At 42.5% G+C, this 17076-nt stretch overlaps 2 protein-coding genes across 2 annotated transcripts; both read right to left on the bottom strand.

Moving 5' to 3' along the window:
- Positions 1-5714: 5714 nt before the first annotated feature.
- Positions 5715-6368, bottom strand: LOC121990542 (dirigent protein 2-like). The gene has a single exon (XM_042544658.1). It carries the CDS (start codon positions 6340-6342, stop codon positions 5827-5829), a length of 516 nt encoding a protein of 171 aa, XP_042400592.1. The 5' UTR covers positions 6343-6368; the 3' UTR covers positions 5715-5826.
- Positions 6369-15094: 8726 nt separating this feature from the next.
- On the bottom strand, positions 15095-16325 carry LOC121991390 (dirigent protein 2-like). The gene is made up of 2 exons (XM_042545397.1): positions 16072-16325; positions 15095-15359 (listed from the first exon to the last, which is right to left on the bottom strand). Exons 1-2 carry the CDS (start codon positions 16323-16325, stop codon positions 15095-15097), a joined length of 519 nt encoding a protein of 172 aa, XP_042401331.1.
- Positions 16326-17076: the final 751 nt, after the last annotated feature.

The raw sequence follows: 17076 nt of genomic DNA, 5'->3' as shown, positions 1-17076 counted from the left end.
GTGGACAAGGCAGCGAGGACAAGGGCCGAGGGAAGCGACTTCGAGGCATACGCGAAGGATGGCATTGGGTACGAGCCGCGGGCTTGAATGCATCCGAGGGACGAGAGCCAAAGGAAGTAGGCTTGAAGGCAAAAGGTCAAAGCTGCAAAGGAAGAATCAAGTGAGTCATAAGGGTGAGGTGTAGGGGAGAGATTGTACTCGGAGTAAAATCCTAGTTTTTAGGGTTTCTTGTGGCGATCTTGTAAGCCTCTTGTGGCGATCTTGTGCGATCTTGTAGCGATCTTTTGTGATCATTGCATGTTTTAGCGGTCGGTAGTGCGATCGGCTGAGGCGATCGGTGGCGTGACGAGAATGTGTGGAATCGAGCCGTTGGGATGTAACGGTCGAATTTCCACAGAGGGCATCGATTGCATGTTTTAGCAATCGATGGTAGGCGGGGTTTTCAACCCGTGGCCTATAAAACCAAAGCTTGGGAGCTTGGTTTGAGTTGACGAAATTAGTGGTGGGTAACCTCTAATTAGTAGTCAACTAGTGCTCTAGCAATCCAAGTGTTCTTGATCGAGTTGTGGCGAGGTTTCTCCACCGACAAGGAGGATTGTGCTAGCCGGAGTTTGCGGGGAGTAATCCACCGAAGGATCGGGATCGTCCACCTTACGGACAGCCGTGGAGTAGGAGCCTAATCTCCGAACCACGTTAAACGATCGTGTCAATTGGTTTGCTTGTCTTTCTCATTCTTAGTCTTTAGCTTTCGTATTTGTATTTGTATTGTTTGTATTCCGCTGTGCTAACAAATACGTAGGAAGCGAGTATTTGGGGGTGCCGTCTATCCAACCCCCCTTCAAGCCGGCCGTCCGATCCCCAACAAGTGGTATCAGAGCGAGGACGCTCTCCGTTGGACTAACCGCCAAGGAAGCACAAGATGACCGGCTTGATAGAACCGCCAAAGCTTGAAGGTAGAGGCTTATGGGACATCACGTATTGGATGATGAAGATGGAGGTCTTCTTCAACACGGATTGGGACACCATGTTGGTGGTCAAAGAGCCGTTTGAAGTCCCTAAAGACAAGAAAGGGAAGAAGCTCCGAACACGACATTGGACGGAGGAGCAAACCTCACGATCGGAGGCAAACTCAAAGGTAATAGCAATTTTAATTGGTTTATTGCCTCCTAATGTGATAAGTGGTGTAGGTAAATATGAGAACGCCCATGAATTGTGGAGTAAAGTGAAGAAATTTCCATGGGAGGAATTTTTGTCTACACAAGAAGAAGAAGAAAAATCCGAAGAAACGGATGTAGAAGCTCAAGTAGAGGAAGATCAACAAGAAGTTGAGAAATGTTCAACATCCGAGGAGGAGAAGAAAGATGAAGTGGTTCAAGAGGAGAAGAAGGACCATTTGGATGTGGAGACCAATTCAACATCAAAAGAGGAAGAGGAAGTGAATCCGGTCACATCCAAGGAGAAGGAGGATGAAGAAAGGCCATCCACAAGTGTGAATGAGGAAGATATAGCATCTACATCCTCAAAGGTTGAAGAAGAATCCAAGACAAGTGAAGAAGAAGAAGAAGAAATCTTGGAAGAAGTCAACCTAGTGAGCACCTCCACCGAAGCAAAGTCAAAAGATCACATCATTTGTTTCGGGTGCAATGAGAAGGGACACTACAAGAGTAGATGTCCTATGGGTAAGAAAGAGGTATCTCCTAAACTCAATTCAATTCATTTAGAATCTAATTTGAGTTTTAGGAAAAAGAAGGAGAAGAAGCACATTAGATGCTTCACATGTGGAGAAATGGGTCACTACCATACCAAATGCCCAAAGAAGAAAGAGCTTAAGAAATTGGCGCATCTAAAGAAGTGGGAGAAGAAGAAGAGGAGCTCAAGTCAAGGGGGAGCTTCAAGGGTAAGGGAGGTATACCCTAATTTGAAGTGTAATTCAAATTCAAATTCTTATGTTCCCATGCATGTTAAGAAAAATAATGTTAATCATTATATGCCCATGCAAAATTTTGGTTTCAAATATCATGATAGGAGTAGGGTAATTGTAGATCAAACCCTTAGGAGACCCTTTCATGATAAACCTAGAAATGGTAGACCTAAGGAGACCCAAGGCATTAATCCCAAGAAGGGGAGACACATGCCTAAAAAGGGTAGGTCTAGGAATGTCCAAGGTGGACATGTTGACTCTAGGGTTAGGAACTTAGAAAGGGAAAATCAAGCTTTGAAGTCAAAGCTTGATAATTTGGAGAAATTCCTTAAGAGATTCACTATTGGATCTAAGGGATTAAATATGGTGTTGGGTAGTCAAAGACCCAACAATGATAGATCGGGCTTGGGATACCGATCTAGTCCCTCCAAGGTTAAAAGAAGACCATGTGCTAGGGTGGCACATGATAAGTGCAAGGGAGAGTCATCCAAGGCCAATAAAAAGAAATATGCTAGGGTTGCATATGATTATGGCAAGGATGATATGTCCAAGGTCAAGAAGATAAGGAGATCTTCTAAGGGACATCATTGTGGTTTGGTCACAATAGATGAGTCACCTAGGGAGGTGACTAAGGTAAAGAGCTCTAGGGGGAGCTCCAAGAGTCAATTTGGGACCCATGGTCAATGGATCTCAGGTGGGTTCTACTTGGGGGTCTAGAGGAGCCATGGAATGTGCCAAGTGGTTTGGAGACGGACTTGAGTCTCAAACCTAGGGAATTAGCACACATGGTTTGTGTTTCATGCAAGAAATATGACATTGGGGTCATATAGCATGATAATTGGTTTTGGATGTATAGATGCCATATAAATCAATGCTAGGGATGCATTGTGGGTTAGTATGGGCAAATACATCAAGAGGAAGCCAAAACTAGGACTTTAGGTCAAGGTTCAATTGAACTTTTTAGCTAGTTTTGTGTTTTGTGTCAATCTTGGGATTGATGATAGATATATTTTTATATATATTTTTCCCAAGTAGATATTGATATAATAGACCTCTCCACAAAATTTGGGGATTTTTGGAGGTCTGTGGAATTTCTGGCGCATTTCTGAAGTTGGCCAGAAAAGGCTGATTTTTTCATGATAGTGTACCAGTCGACTGGTACAGTTACCAGTCGACTGGTAACACTGTTCATGAGCACAGAATATCTCTGTAAGCTCATTTTCATGGGGGCAGTCGACTGGTACTTCTTGCAGTCGACTGATACCAGTCTGAAAGTGTTTTCAGCACTAGATTTTGACCGGGTCAGCTCATATAGATGTATGGGATCCATGGGTGATACATACATGAGTTTAGGGTCATTTGGATGACAAGTTTTCAATAATTGGGATATTGTTGGAGAACTTTTTGGATGTTAGGCAAAGGGGGAGAAGTAAGGTTTAGTTAGGAAAACCTGAAAGTACCTTTGTGTAGGGGGAGCCTTGGGATAGGTTCTTAAAAAGCCCGTTGTAAAAATCCTAGCTCAATGGAGAGCTTAGGTAAAGGGGGAGCCTTGGGATAGGTCCTTAAAAAGCCTTATGTGGAAAATCCTAGCTCAATGGGAGCTTAGGTGTAGGGGGAGCCTTGGGATAGGTTCTTAAAAAGCCCTGTACATTGATTCGGCATTGTAAGTCCAAGTGTGTAGCCTTGGCATCGTAAGTCCATTCGGCAGTGTAAGTCCAAGTGTGTAGCTTTGGCAACGTAAGTCCATTCGGCAGTGTAAGTCCAAGTGTGTAGCCTTGGCATCGTAAGTCCATTTGGCGTTGTAAGTCCAAGTGTGTAGCCTTGGCATCGTAAGTCCATTCGGCGTTGTAAGTCCAAGTGTGTAGCCTTGGCATCGTAAGACCATTCGGCAGTGTAAGTCCAAGTGTGTAGCCTTGGCATCGTAAGTCCATTCGGCGGTGTAAGTCCAAGTGTGTAGCCTTGGCAACGTAAGTCCATTTGTTTTAGCATGTTTATTTGCTATATGTTTTCCCTAACTTAAGCGTATTGCCAAACACCAAAAGGGGAGATTGTTGGAGCAATCCCAATGGTCCATGGGACCATGTGTTTTAGTGTTTGGGCAAAGGGTTAAGTTAGGTTCATGTATTTGATATGTGTATTTGAGTTATGCAGGTTTGCGGGATACACATATGACTCAAGTTGATGGCTTCGGTCCGGTGAAGGATGGAGCATCCAGGGACCGTGGACAAGGCGGCGAGGACAAGGGCCGAGGGACTTGAGGCATACGCGAAGGATGGCATTGGGTGCAGCCAAGGGAATCCGAGGGACGCGAGCCAAAGGAAGTAGGCTTGAAGGCAAAGGTCAAAGCTGCAAAGGAAGAATCAAGTGAGTCATAAGGGTGAGGAAGGTTGCGAGATTGTACTCGGGTAAAATCCTAGTTTTTAGGGTTTCTTGTGGCGATCTTGTAAGCTCTTGTAGCGATCTTGTAGCACTCTTGTAGCGATCTTGTGTCGGTCATTGCATGTTTTAGCAATGATCGGTGATCGATCTGATCATTGAGGCGATCGGTGGCGTGACGAGAATGTGGAATCGAGCCGTTGGGATGTAACGGTCGAATTTCCAGAGCGATCATTGCATGTTTTTGATCGGTGGTAGGCGGGTTTTCCAACCAGTGGCCTATAAAACCAAAGCTTGGGAGCTTGGTTTGAGTTGACGAAATTAGTGGTGGGTAACCTCTAATTAGTAGTCAACTAGTGCTCTAGCAATCCAAGTGTTCTTGATCGAGTTGTGGCGAGGTTTCTCCACCGACAAGGAGGATTGTGCTAGCCGGAGTTTGCCGGGGAGTAATCCACCGAAGGATCGGGATCGTCCACCTTACGGACAGCCGTGGAGTAGGAGCCCTAATCTCCGAACCACGTTAAACGATCGTGTCAATTGGTTTGCTTGTCTTTCTCATTCTTAGTCTTTAGCTTTCGTATTTGTATTTGTATTGTTTGTATTCCGCTGTGCTAACAAATACGTAGGAAGCGAGTATTTGGGGGTGCCGTCTATCCAACCCCCCTTCAAGCCGGCCGTCCGATCCCCAACAAAGAGGACCTCCCTTTTTATATGACACTGCGTATCTTCAAAGTCTGCATGTTGTTAGAGAATGTCGAGTGTCAGGGTTTGTCGGGTGAGAGATGATGTACAGTGGCCTCCTATTGGTGGAAGGAAGATTTCATTCGCAGATGATAACATACCACTGGAATATTCCCTGACGTATGACAGTTATTCCTTAACATTGTTATCGCTTAGCGCTTTCCATCCTGCCCGGGTGTAGCTACAGACAGCTCGGGCTGACCGTTATATGTACTACCCGACTTGAGTCTTGATGAGGAGGATGAGCTATGGCGAGGAGCCCATCTTTCACATCTTGATCGCTAAAGGGTCGGCTGAGAGTTATCTTAGTGAAAGTACCAGGCCTGGTTACATGGCCCGAGCTGGAGAAGTTCGGTCAGTCGGGGGCAGGTCAGAAACTAGTACAAGTTTCATCTTATGTCTCAGATCTGGGGGACCTGCCCTGTCTATGCCCGACTAGGAATTATGCGGCTGATAACGTGAGGCGGTCTAACTCCCTCTTTCTCCTGACTGTTGATTATCACGTCTTCTTGACTTTTGACTGCTACGTCCCCTTGACTATTGATTGCCCTTAACTGTCATGCTCCCTTAATTTTTGACTATTTGACCTTATCAAACCTCACCTTTATACATCGTATCACATGCACATGCCAGCCACTCTGGGTCACAAACAACATAAATATTATTACCGTATGTATATATTAACAATAACGGTAATATTATTTATTTATTTATTTATATCAATACATGCATGCGCTAGCTATACATGGTATCATGTATTACTTATAGCGGAAGAGGTACCATCAAGGTCAAGGATATGTGATATAAACATCGAACACAGCAGTCACTGTGGTGGCCGTGGCAGAGACCTGTTGGCTCAGGGCGTATCCCCTGGCCAGCCGGAACTGGCCGCTTCCGCCTATGATGCTCCGATCCGATACTCTTCCCGGCTCGTACCTCCCGAACATGGCCAACGAGCTCCCGTTGTAATCTCCTGCGGTGAACACCAAGTTCAAGGCCGTCATCGCGCTAAGTCCTGTCAAGTCTGAGTACACGACGAGGCCTTGCGCCCGGCCGATGGCTGGAGAGCTAGGCTCGGGCCCCTCGAGGAGAATGTTGTCGATCACTCCGATGTTGCCGAAGCCTCCGACAGGAGATTCCGGGTGGAGATTCACTGACACCACTGATGTCGCGTTGGGGGAACCCACGACTCGTTCTAGGAAGTAAAAATGCAAGTGAACGGAGTAGTTCTGAGCAAAGCTCACCGTGGCAGAGGAGAGGAGAAGGAAGAGAATGAAAGAGGGAAACGAGACGACGACTTCCATAATGCAATAGTTAGTTAAGCATTAATGAAGGGAGATGGAATCTGCTAATTGGAAGCCTACCTTTATATATATTGAACCATGGGAATTTTATTTTCGCCCTTCGCTTCTTTTTTCAATATTAGAAAACAACAAAAGGACCCCCTAAAATCTTTATACTTTTATCATTTTATACCTCTATTATTTAATATCGTTGATTCTTTTTATGGAATAGTGAAATATTCTTCATGATCCAGGGCTGATGTGATAGGAATTTGAGAACTATCAAGGGCAATGTTATCAATAATATCGAGTCACAGAAGATAAATTGTTGTGAAAAAAAATGAAAATATTTTAATATAATAATTTGCACGTGAGAGGCATTAAGAGTATTTTTTTGTTTTCAAAGCGAAGGACAAAAGGCTACGTTTAAGGACCGCTACATCTTTATTTGTGATGTGCTGTACTAGAGCAATTAATTAGGGCATCTGAAATGGAGAGTTTATAACATAGGTTTATATCATAGACTCCTCATTATAAACTCCATCCGTAGCAAATGAGTGAGGTTTATAATTTATTTTTTATAAACATGTCCTAAAATTTTAAGACTGATTTATTATTATTTTTTTTAAAAAAAGTGACAAATAGGATTTATACTCTCCCTCTTAACACGCGTGAAGCCAGCAGGCAGCAAGGGTCTATTACCCTATTTAATATTTTTTTATTTATTTATATTTTGTTAAATATTTGTTTATTTTTATCAAATTATTATTTTTACATAAATAAATATATACAATTTAAAATACTAACATAATTATAAATATTAAATTATAAATATTATATATAGTAAGTGAAATTATAAATAAAGATAAGTGAAAATATAAATAAAATTAAATAAATTGACAATAGATCATAAAAAAATTGTTGGAGCAGTTTATGATAGTGTAACAAGGTTTTTTAAAAAAAAAGAGATTTGTAAATTTTAATATGCAGTGATGTAGTGGAACAATCTCTGTACAACTACGGGTACTCTTATATTCTAGATTATATATATCTAGACTAGCTCCTCTTGCACATCTGTGTTGACCTCTTGGGCAATATATTATTGTGCACATAATTGCAAATGAATAACAAAATGTTTCCTCTTGCGCATCATGATTGGAATAGTCAATAGATCCTGACTTTTGTTTTTTGTTTTTTTGTCAGCATTATATTCAAGGGTTGACTTTGTTTATTCTGTGGGTGCATGTAGAATAATAATTAATTGGTCCATCTTGCCTTGGATACAATTGAGAAATTACCGTCAGAAAATGCCTTGAGCATTTTTTACATGAAAAAAAAATAGTTTGAGATGAAAATTTCTGGGTCACATCTTAACATTCGTATGTTACATGAGATATTCTTTTCACCAACATATGACACATGGCAGCAAATCATAAGATATATTTATTAGAGATAGAAGGTAATAAACATAAAAAATCATGCTCATTATGATTAATATTAAAGATAAGTGATATACCCTGCTTCTAAAGTGTTAGAATGACATCAGCTCAAAAGGTTCGACGATGCAGAAAGGATGAGCGTCTACTCAGAAAACCGCGGACGCTAAAAGCATAAACAGCTAATTGTGGTATCAACTCAAACCAAGAGGCGGTATGAAAAGTGAATGCCTGATTGGAGAATAAGAAGTACAAATAATATGATTGTCTAGTCAGTCATATTTATAGTCTAGTTCAAGGCCAGCTTAAAGTTTTATAGGGCCCTAGGCGAAGGGAAAAAAATATCTTTAATAATATTTTTTTTTTTAAAAAAATATTTTTTTATCATTTTTTTATTTAAACTTGGATCGACAACGATGTATTTAAATTTTTAAATAATTAGATTTAAAAATTCACATCATGTAATTATAATTTGATAATATTTCAAACTTCGATTATTACTGACACAAATATATAAGAAAATTCTCATATAATTACTAATAATCTAGATTTAGGTTCATAGTTCATTCATTCCATAATTTATTTATACAGAACAATAAAGAACATTTCGAGGAAAAAAAAGTGAAAAAAATATTATCGAGTGAGATAGAAAAAGGATGTCTTCTTAGAGAACTAATGATAAGAAAGGAAAAAATATATGGACACTAATGAGATAATAAATAGATGATGAACTAGAGATGAAAAAAAAGAAATTAGATGTAAGGTCTTAAATAGTTATATTGTAGCTCTAGATATAATTTTTACATTAGAATATAATAATTATAATTAATATGTAATTAAATGTAGTTGTCATTGGAATTAATTGAAGTGTACTATAAAAATAGAAACAACAAAATCTAAAATAAAATCGATTGCATTGGAAGCTAGCAAAATCTAAAGAGCACTAGAACGGAGTTCGAAGCAAGCCCAATCTAGAACAAAATCTGCATGCATGCATAATGCAACCTTGGAACTAGACAATATAACTGTTAAATGTAAATATTAAATAATAAATCTATTCTTTAATTAATAATGGACCCCAATAAAATTGGGGCCCTAGGCTTATGCCTTGAAACGGGCCTGATCTCGTTCCATTAAATTTGAAGGAAAGATTTGTGGTATAGCGGAGGATGATGGGGAGCCTCTTGTTGGTCCGCTACAGTAGAGGAGATGAATTATCCTATAGAATAAAAATAACAAATTAACATCTTTCTCAGAGTTTTCAAGTTAAGTTAAAAAAACACTTGCTTAATTATAAGAAATTAATTAAAAAGAGAAAGAAGAGGTAGATTTTTTACTTGGTTTACAATCAAAGGATTGCTAGTTTAATACGTTGAAAACTCACTATCAAATCTTTTTCTGACGGAGAAGTCTCTTGCAACAATTAAAACACTAGATTACAAAGTTAAACAAAAAGAAGATCGTTTACAAGTGTTGTTCACTACTAAGATCAGGTTATATTTATAGACCTGATCTGGACGCCTAGAAGGGTTCCTAGTGCCTAGGCGTGAATAAAACTTTATTCACGTCGCAACAAATCGCACCAACTCGACTTGGTGATAAGTTTTCTAGTCTGAGTGTCTGGACCAAGTCTGGGCACCCGGACTGGGCTGAACCAACCCTCGACCAGGACGCGCACCCAGGGCACCCTGGTTACCTGGGGGTCTAGGCGCCCTGATCAGAGTAAACAAAAATGCTGACTTTTCATCCGGGCTTTCGCTCCGGCTCTACTCTCTTGGATGATTTCGGCCATCTAGAATAAGGCTCACCTGAACCTATTTTCCGGCCTTCTTGATCAACCTTCCACTTCGGCTTCTTGTCCCTCGGAAACGCCGCTCGCTTCCTGTTAGACCCCGTGGTTGTTTTGATGTGATCAACCAAGTTTGTTCATATTTTGGTTTGATCCTTGTGTCTAAGTGTGCAGGAGCTTAGGAGCATAGGAAGTCGAGCGGAAGACGCGGCTAGCGAGAAGGACGGCATGGGAGAGAGCTGACGGGCTCGGTGCGTCCGAGGGACGAAATACTACGGAAGAGTATCGGTGGACGAGAAGGATGTGCACGACGTTCGAGGAATGAGAAGCCAGAGTGGAAGCCTGCTCGAGGAGAAAGTCAGAAATTGGATTCGGGTGAATCCTATTTCGGTTGGCCGCAATCACCCAGGCGATCAGAGCATCAACAGAGCAGAGAGAGGCTATAAAGGCTGCTGAAGGCGCCTTCTATATGAATAGACGGCTCCACCGAGGCGCATCTGCGCCTCCGCCACCTTCAGGCAGAAGGTGCCTTCCATAAGCATGGAAGACACCCTCCATGAGTATGGAAGGCGCTTTCGGCCAGTCAAACTAGCCGTTTGCAGTGGATAAAGTTTTATCAACTGCGCCACGCTGGAGGCGCCTTCCAAGCTCTTTGGAGGCGCCCTTAAGCTTCGGATGAGATTTTCTAAGGGATATAAAAAGACCCCTGGACCTAGAAAATTAACAACAACCGCTGTAATTAATTTTGTAGTATTTTCTGAGCTTTTCATAGATTGTAAGAGACTTCTCCGCCTACACGAAGGAGATATTTCTAGTGAAGCTTTGCAACCACCTTGGATTAACAATCACCTAGGTTGTAACCAAGTTAAACCTATTAGCCTCTTTTAATTGTATTAGTTGTTCATTTGAATTTATAATTATTGTGATAGTGCTACTAATCTTAGTTGAAAAAATAGAGAAATGTTTTGTTTTATTTTTTAACAGACACCGTGCCCTCTTACCGGTCTCGCTGCGCCAACAAGTGGTATCAGAGCTCAACCGCCTTAGAAGGACTAACTGCCGACTGAAGCATAAAGATCAAGACGATGGCCGGTGCAAGCATTCACCCACCAAAATTCGAGGGAGACTTTGCACAATGGAAACGTTAGATGGAAGTATTCTTCAAAACAAATTTTGAAATTCTATTAATAATGAAATATGATTTTATAGTTCAAAAGACAAAGAAGAATATCAGTGACGAAGAAGGAACAAGCTGACTTCGTGGCGAACGGTAAAGCAGAATTCCATCTACTCAACGTTCTTCCGCCCTAGGAAGTCAATTGAATTGGTGACTATGACTCCGCCAAAGAGCTCTGGGAGAAGTTCCTAGAACTTCAGGAAGGCACCTCGGAAGCAAAGTTAACAAGGTGAGACATTCTCCCAACCGAGCTAACAAACCTGAGGATGAACAATGGAGAAAAGGTAGCGCAACTCCAAGCACGAATCAAGGAACTGATTACTCAGTTAAACAATCTTAGAGAATCAGTACCAAACCGAGATTCAATCCGGTATGCACTCAACGCTTTCCCGAGAACTTCACAATAGACATCCTTAGTAGATATATACTACATTTCTAAGGATCTTGAGATAAATACGCTAGAAAATTTATTTTCCACTTTTGAACTTCACGAATCTCGAATTGCAGATCCTAAAGAAATAGAAAAGACAAATCTCAATATTGCCCTAAAAGCAAAGATGGAAGATCAAGACTTTGAAGGATCCATCGATGAAGTCGAAGCGACTCTTATGGTAAGAAAATTCAATAAATTTATTAAATCTAATAAATTTAAATCGCAGACAAGAAAGCATCTTCGAAATAGAAGGACTGTTCGATATTACAATTGCAACGAAGAAGGGAACATCAAATATGACTGTCCGAAACTAAAGAACAAAGACAAAGGAAAGAATAAGAAGCCAGCAGGACTCAAACATAATCTTAAAGCCACGCGGGATGAGTCATCATCCTCCGAATCTAAAATCGAAGCATACATCGGACTTGTACTTCTCTAACGTGTCCTACTTTTAAGAGCTGATCAAATTTAGCTCGGATAATCTTATTTTGTTCGGCCGAGAAGTTTCCCTTATTCTGCTTGATGGGCCAGGAATCAGGCAGGAGATGCAGCTTGTGCTCGGCTACCTTGAGCTTGACTCCCGACAGCTCCTTGGGGGACCAAGCAAAGACGTCCCTATTGTGCGTCAGACATTCGACCAGATCCGTCTTAATTTCGATCAGCAGGTCACTTGATATGCGAATGATGCTCTCCGGACAATCAGGATAGAGCTGGATCTCCTCTCAGGGAATGAGTTCTTCGGCTATAGGTAGAGGCTTCTCTTGGATGACGTGGATTCTTCCATCTTGAGTTCTTTGAGCTTTACGGGCCTCGACCTTCACTATGTCGATATAACACCTGCAGGAGACCAGCTGCTCACCTTTGACCTCCTCGACCTGGTCTCCCACAGGGAATTTTATCTTCTGATGAAAGGTGGAGACTGCCGCTCGGAATTCATGTAGGGCGGGCCTCCCTAAGATGACGTTGTAGGAGGATGGAGAATCCATTATAATGAAGGTGCTCTTCCGTGTCCTTACTAATGGTTCGCTACCCAAAGATATAACTACCTTAATTTAAACCATTGGTCGTACTTCATTGCTTGTAAACCCATACAAGGAGGTAGCTACAGGTTGGAGCTCACTAGCATCGATCTGTATGCCCTTGAACATATTTTTGAACAACACGTTGACAGAGCTTCCTGTGTCAACGAAAATCCTGGCCACACAATTGTTGGCGATGCCACCATTGATTATGAGGCATCATCATGAGGGAGCTCCACTCCCTCCAGATCTTGCGACCCGAAGCTGATTACGGGCCTGCCGCTTGTTCCCGGCTATACCCTATCACGTGTATCTCCAAGCGGCACTCATGGGACTTTCGAGCTCTTGTAGAGTCTTTATCAGTGGGTTCTCCGGAAATCATGCCGATCTCCCGGATGGTGACATTTCTCCTATTCTCTTCCTCAGAGGATTCCACCGGCTCCTTGCCTCGGTTTGGCTGCTGAGTTCCCCGAGCTCCGCTCTCGGACAGGCATTTACTTGAATGCCCTGCTGCATTAGGCGGGCTAGCCAGCAGCTTCTGAACCTTGCGGTGCGATCTCGGGCAAACTGAACGCAATCTCTTGTGGAATGGGTGTGGGACTTATGGCTGGTGCAGTAATGGGGGTCCCGCTGGCCAGGTTTGGGAGCTTGAACAATTTCGACTCGTTGTGCCGCCCTGGATTCCTGATTGGGCGGAAATCCTAGTTGGGAGTCCTTAGAGTGAGGAAAGGGTCGAGTTGGAGGTTGGGGCGACATTCTCTCCGACTTGTTGGCAGGAGCAGGCGTCTTGTCTGCTTTCCTCGGGGCAACCTAGGCTTTTTCCACATTCATGTAGCTTGCTGCCTTCCCCAACACTCATCAAAATTCTTCATAGGCTCTCGAACGAGGGCTCGGAAGAACTCCCTTTCCACCATACTGTGGGAGAAGGCGCTCATCAAGATCTTTGAGGTAGCTGATGGGACATCCTGGGCTACCTGGTTGAAGCATTTTTTATAGGCCCTCAGGGGCTTTGTAGGCCCTGCCTGAGGGCGAATAGACAATGGTTAGTCTTATGATATTTCCTACTACTGGCGAAATAGTGCAGGAAAGTGTTCTTAAAATCCTGAAAGCAAGTGATGGATCCGATTGGCAATCTGTCGAACCACTTTTGTGCCGAGTTGGACAGAGTGTTTAAGAACACCCGACACTTAATGGCGTCGCTGTACTGGTGCAACATTCTGAAATTTGAAAAGGTGATCTTCTGGATCCTTTCCGTCGTCATATTCTCTGATGGCTAGCGGCTTATACCCCTTCAACAGTTTTTCTTTGAGCACCCTCAAAGAGAAGGGTACTTGCAACTCCTCGAGCAACTCCCTCGGCTCCTCCCTGACAACTATGGCATTCCCCTTCTTCAAATCTCTAGGCGGGGGACTCTCGGTAGGGGTCACGATGGCTGGAGGCCTAGTGTTGCTCTTTCTTGTTGTAATACTCTGGGCAGGCGTCATGATAGGAAGCTCGGGGGAAATCCTCGAGCTATTTTCTCTTAGACCCCCTGTCTGAAGCGTGGGTCTGGTCCTTTGAATATATAGGCATCTTGTATGGTTATGAAGTGGTGGTGTGTCTTTCAGAAGCCGCTCGCCTCTTGGCTTCCTTCAACAGTTCCTACTCTTCGATTGTCATGGTGACGTTGATCTTACCAGTGTCCTCCATCGTCATATTCCAGAACAGGTGAAGGAGATTCCCATAGACGATGCCAAATTGATTATATCCGGAATCCAAGTCAGAGGAAAGTCGGCTGAGATGGTGATGGTGTTGACGGAGAGGCGACTGTGACACACCTAGCGTATGTGCACCGAAAAATGAACCCCCACGTGGAACTTAGGGACAGTGGTGACGAAATCGGTGGTACTTAGGCTCTGCACACACTCAGACGAGCACACGGGGCGTTAGAGACCAGAAACTACGGAAAAAGTCCCCGACACAGGCCCTTCGAAGCTCAAGTCAGATACTTTTTCCCCAGAAGAACAGTGTACGAAGGAAAAAAGAACTATAGAAGATGAGTGCGAATGTGTGCGTACCTGGCTAAGGAAGAGGACCTCCTTTTTTATATGACACTGCGTACCTTTAGAGTCTGCATGTTGTCAGAGAATGTGGGATGTCAGGATTTGTCAAGTGAGAGAGGATGTACGGTGACCTCCAATTGGTGGAAGGAATGTTCTATTCGCAAGTGAAAACATACCACTAGAATATTTCCTAACGTATGATAGTTATTCCTTGATAGGAGATTACGATTCCCTGACATTGTTGTCGCTTAACGCTTTCCATCCCACCCGAGTGTAACTACAGACAGCTCGGGCTGACCGTTCAGATGTACCACCCGATTTGAGTCTTGATGAGGAGGATGAACTGTGACGAGGAACCCATTTTTCACGTCTTGATTGCTAAAGGGTCGGCTGGGAGTTATCTTAGTGAAAGTACCAGGCTTGGTTACACGACTCGAGCTGGGGAAGTCCGATCAGTCGGGGGCAGATCAGAAACTAATACAAGCTCCATCTTATGTCTCAGATCTGGGAGACCTACCCTGCCTGTGCCCGACTAGGAATTATGCGGCTGATAATGTGATGCGGTCTAGCTCTCTTTTTCTCCTGACTGTTGACTGTCACATTTTCTGAATTTTTGACTATCATATTCTCTTAACTATTAACTATCCTTAACTGCCATACCTCATTAACTTTTAATTGTCTGATCTTATCGAACCTCAATTTTATGCACCATATCATATACACATGCCAGCCACTCTGGGTCACAAACAACATAAATATTATTACCGTATGTATATATAACAATAACGGTAATATTATTTATTTATTTATTTATATCAATACATGCACACGCCAGCTATACATGTATTACTTATAGCAGAAGAAGTATCCATCAAGGTTAAGGATATGTGATATAAACATCCAACACATCAGTCAGTGTGGTGGCCGTGGTAGCGACCCGTTGGCTCAGGGCGTACCCCTTGGCCAGCCGGAACTGTCCGCTTCCGCCTATGATGCTCCGATCCGACACTCTTCTCGGCTCATACCTCCCGAACATGGCCAACGAGCTCCCGTTGTAATCTCCTGCGGTGAACACCAAGTTCAAGGCCGTTGTTATGCTAAGTCCTGTCAAATCTGAGAACACGGCTAGCCCTTGGGCCCGCCTGTTGGGGTTGCAAGGTTGCAAACATAGTCCCATATTGAAAACACATGGAAAAGATCATGGGTTTATAAGAGAAAGATATCTCCATTGACATGAGGCCTTTTGGGTAGAGCCCAAGAGCAAAACCATGAGGGCTTAGGCCCAAAGTGGACAATATCATGTCATTGTGGAGATATCTAAATTCTTTTCGATCCTACAATTGGTATCAGAGCCCGGACTGCCAGAAGGTTTAACCGCCGACTGTGCACAAGAGTTATGGTCTAATTGAACCATGTGAGTACAATATTGACCTCGAACAAAGAAAGTGGGGTCTCCTATGTTCGGATCAAGAGGACCAGACACCAGGCAGGAAGTCATAGTTACGGCTAGGCAAGGAAGTCCTAGTAGGTCAGGTGGACCAAGGGGCAGGAAGACCTGGTGGGTCGAGGAGAGCAAGTCCTAGGGTTAGGCCAGTGGCGAAGACCTGGTGGGTCAAGGATCGGCGTGGGAAGCTCATGGTCCTTTGTTTGAGGGGATTGTTGGGGTTGCAAGGTTGCAAACATAGTCCCATATTGAAAACACATGGAAAAGATCATGGGTTTATAAGAGAAAGATATCTCCATTGACATGAGGCCTTTTGGGTAGAGCCCAAGAGCAAAACCATGAGGGCTTAGGCCCAAAGTGGACAATATCATGTCATTGTGGAGATATCTAAATTCTTTTCGATTCTACACCGCCCAATGATCGGCGAGCTAGGCTCAGGCCCTTCGAGGAGAATGTTGTCGATCACCTCGATATTGCCGAAGCCTCCGGCAGGGGATTCCGGGTGGAGGTTCACTGACACCACTCCCGTCGCGTTGGGGGAACCCGCGACGCGTTCTAGGAAGTAAAAATGAAGGTGGTCGGAGTAGTTCTGGGAGAAGGCCACCGTGGCAGAGGAGAGGAGAAGGAAGAGGATGAAAGAGGGAAACGAGACAACGGCTTCCATTATGCAATAGTTAATTAAGGATTAATGAAGGGAGATGGAATCTGTTAATTGGAAGCCTACCTTTTATATATATATATATTTATTTTGAACCATGAGAATTTTATTTTCGCCCTTCGCTTTTTTTTTTAAATTTTAGAAAACAACAAAAGGCCCCCTAGAATCTTTATACTTTTATCATTCTATAGCTCTATTATTTAATATCGTTGATTCTTTTTATGGAATATTGAAATACTCTTCATGATCCAGGGCTGATGTGATAGGAATTTGAGAACCATCAAGGGCAATGTTATAAATAATATCGAGTGAACGAAGATAAATTGTTGTGAAAAAAATGAAAATATTTTAATATAATAATTTGCACGTGAGTTCATTAAGAGTATTTAATTTTTTTTTTTCAAAGCGAAGGACAAAAGGCTACGTTTAAGAACCGCTACATCTTTATTTTTAATGTGATGTACTAGAGCAATTAATTAGGGCATCTGGAATGGAGAGTTTATAACATAGGTTTATATCATAGACTCCTCATTATAAACTCCAACCCTACCAAATGAGTGAGGTTTATAATTTTTTTTTATAAACATGTCCTAAAATTTTAAGACTGATTTATTATTATTTTTTAAAAAAAGTGATAAATAGGGTTTATACTCTCCCTCTTAACGCGCGTGAGGCCAACAAACAGCAAGGGCCTGCTACCCTATTTAATATTTTATTTATTTATATTTTGTTAAATATTTGTTTATTTTTATCAAAT

This window comes from Zingiber officinale, chromosome 6B (genome assembly GCF_018446385.1).
Source record: "Zingiber officinale cultivar Zhangliang chromosome 6B, Zo_v1.1, whole genome shotgun sequence".
NCBI lineage: Eukaryota > Viridiplantae > Streptophyta > Magnoliopsida > Zingiberales > Zingiberaceae > Zingiber > Zingiber officinale.
This window is presented reverse-complemented; position numbering and strand designations above follow the sequence as displayed.

Excerpts from the sequence above, each read along its gene's own strand:
- LOC121990542 (XM_042544658.1), bottom strand. The coding sequence starts at position 6,342 with ATGGAAGTCGTCGTCTCGTTTCCCTCTTTCATTCTCTTCCTTCTCCTC.
- LOC121991390 (XM_042545397.1), bottom strand. The coding sequence starts at position 16,325 with ATGGAAGCCGTTGTCTCGTTTCCCTCTTTCATCCTCTTCCTTCTCCTC. Across the intron at positions 15,360-16,071 it reads AGCTCGCCGATCATTGGGCG|GCGGGCCCAAGGGCTAGCCG; the intron begins GTGTAGAATCGA and ends CAACCCCAACAG.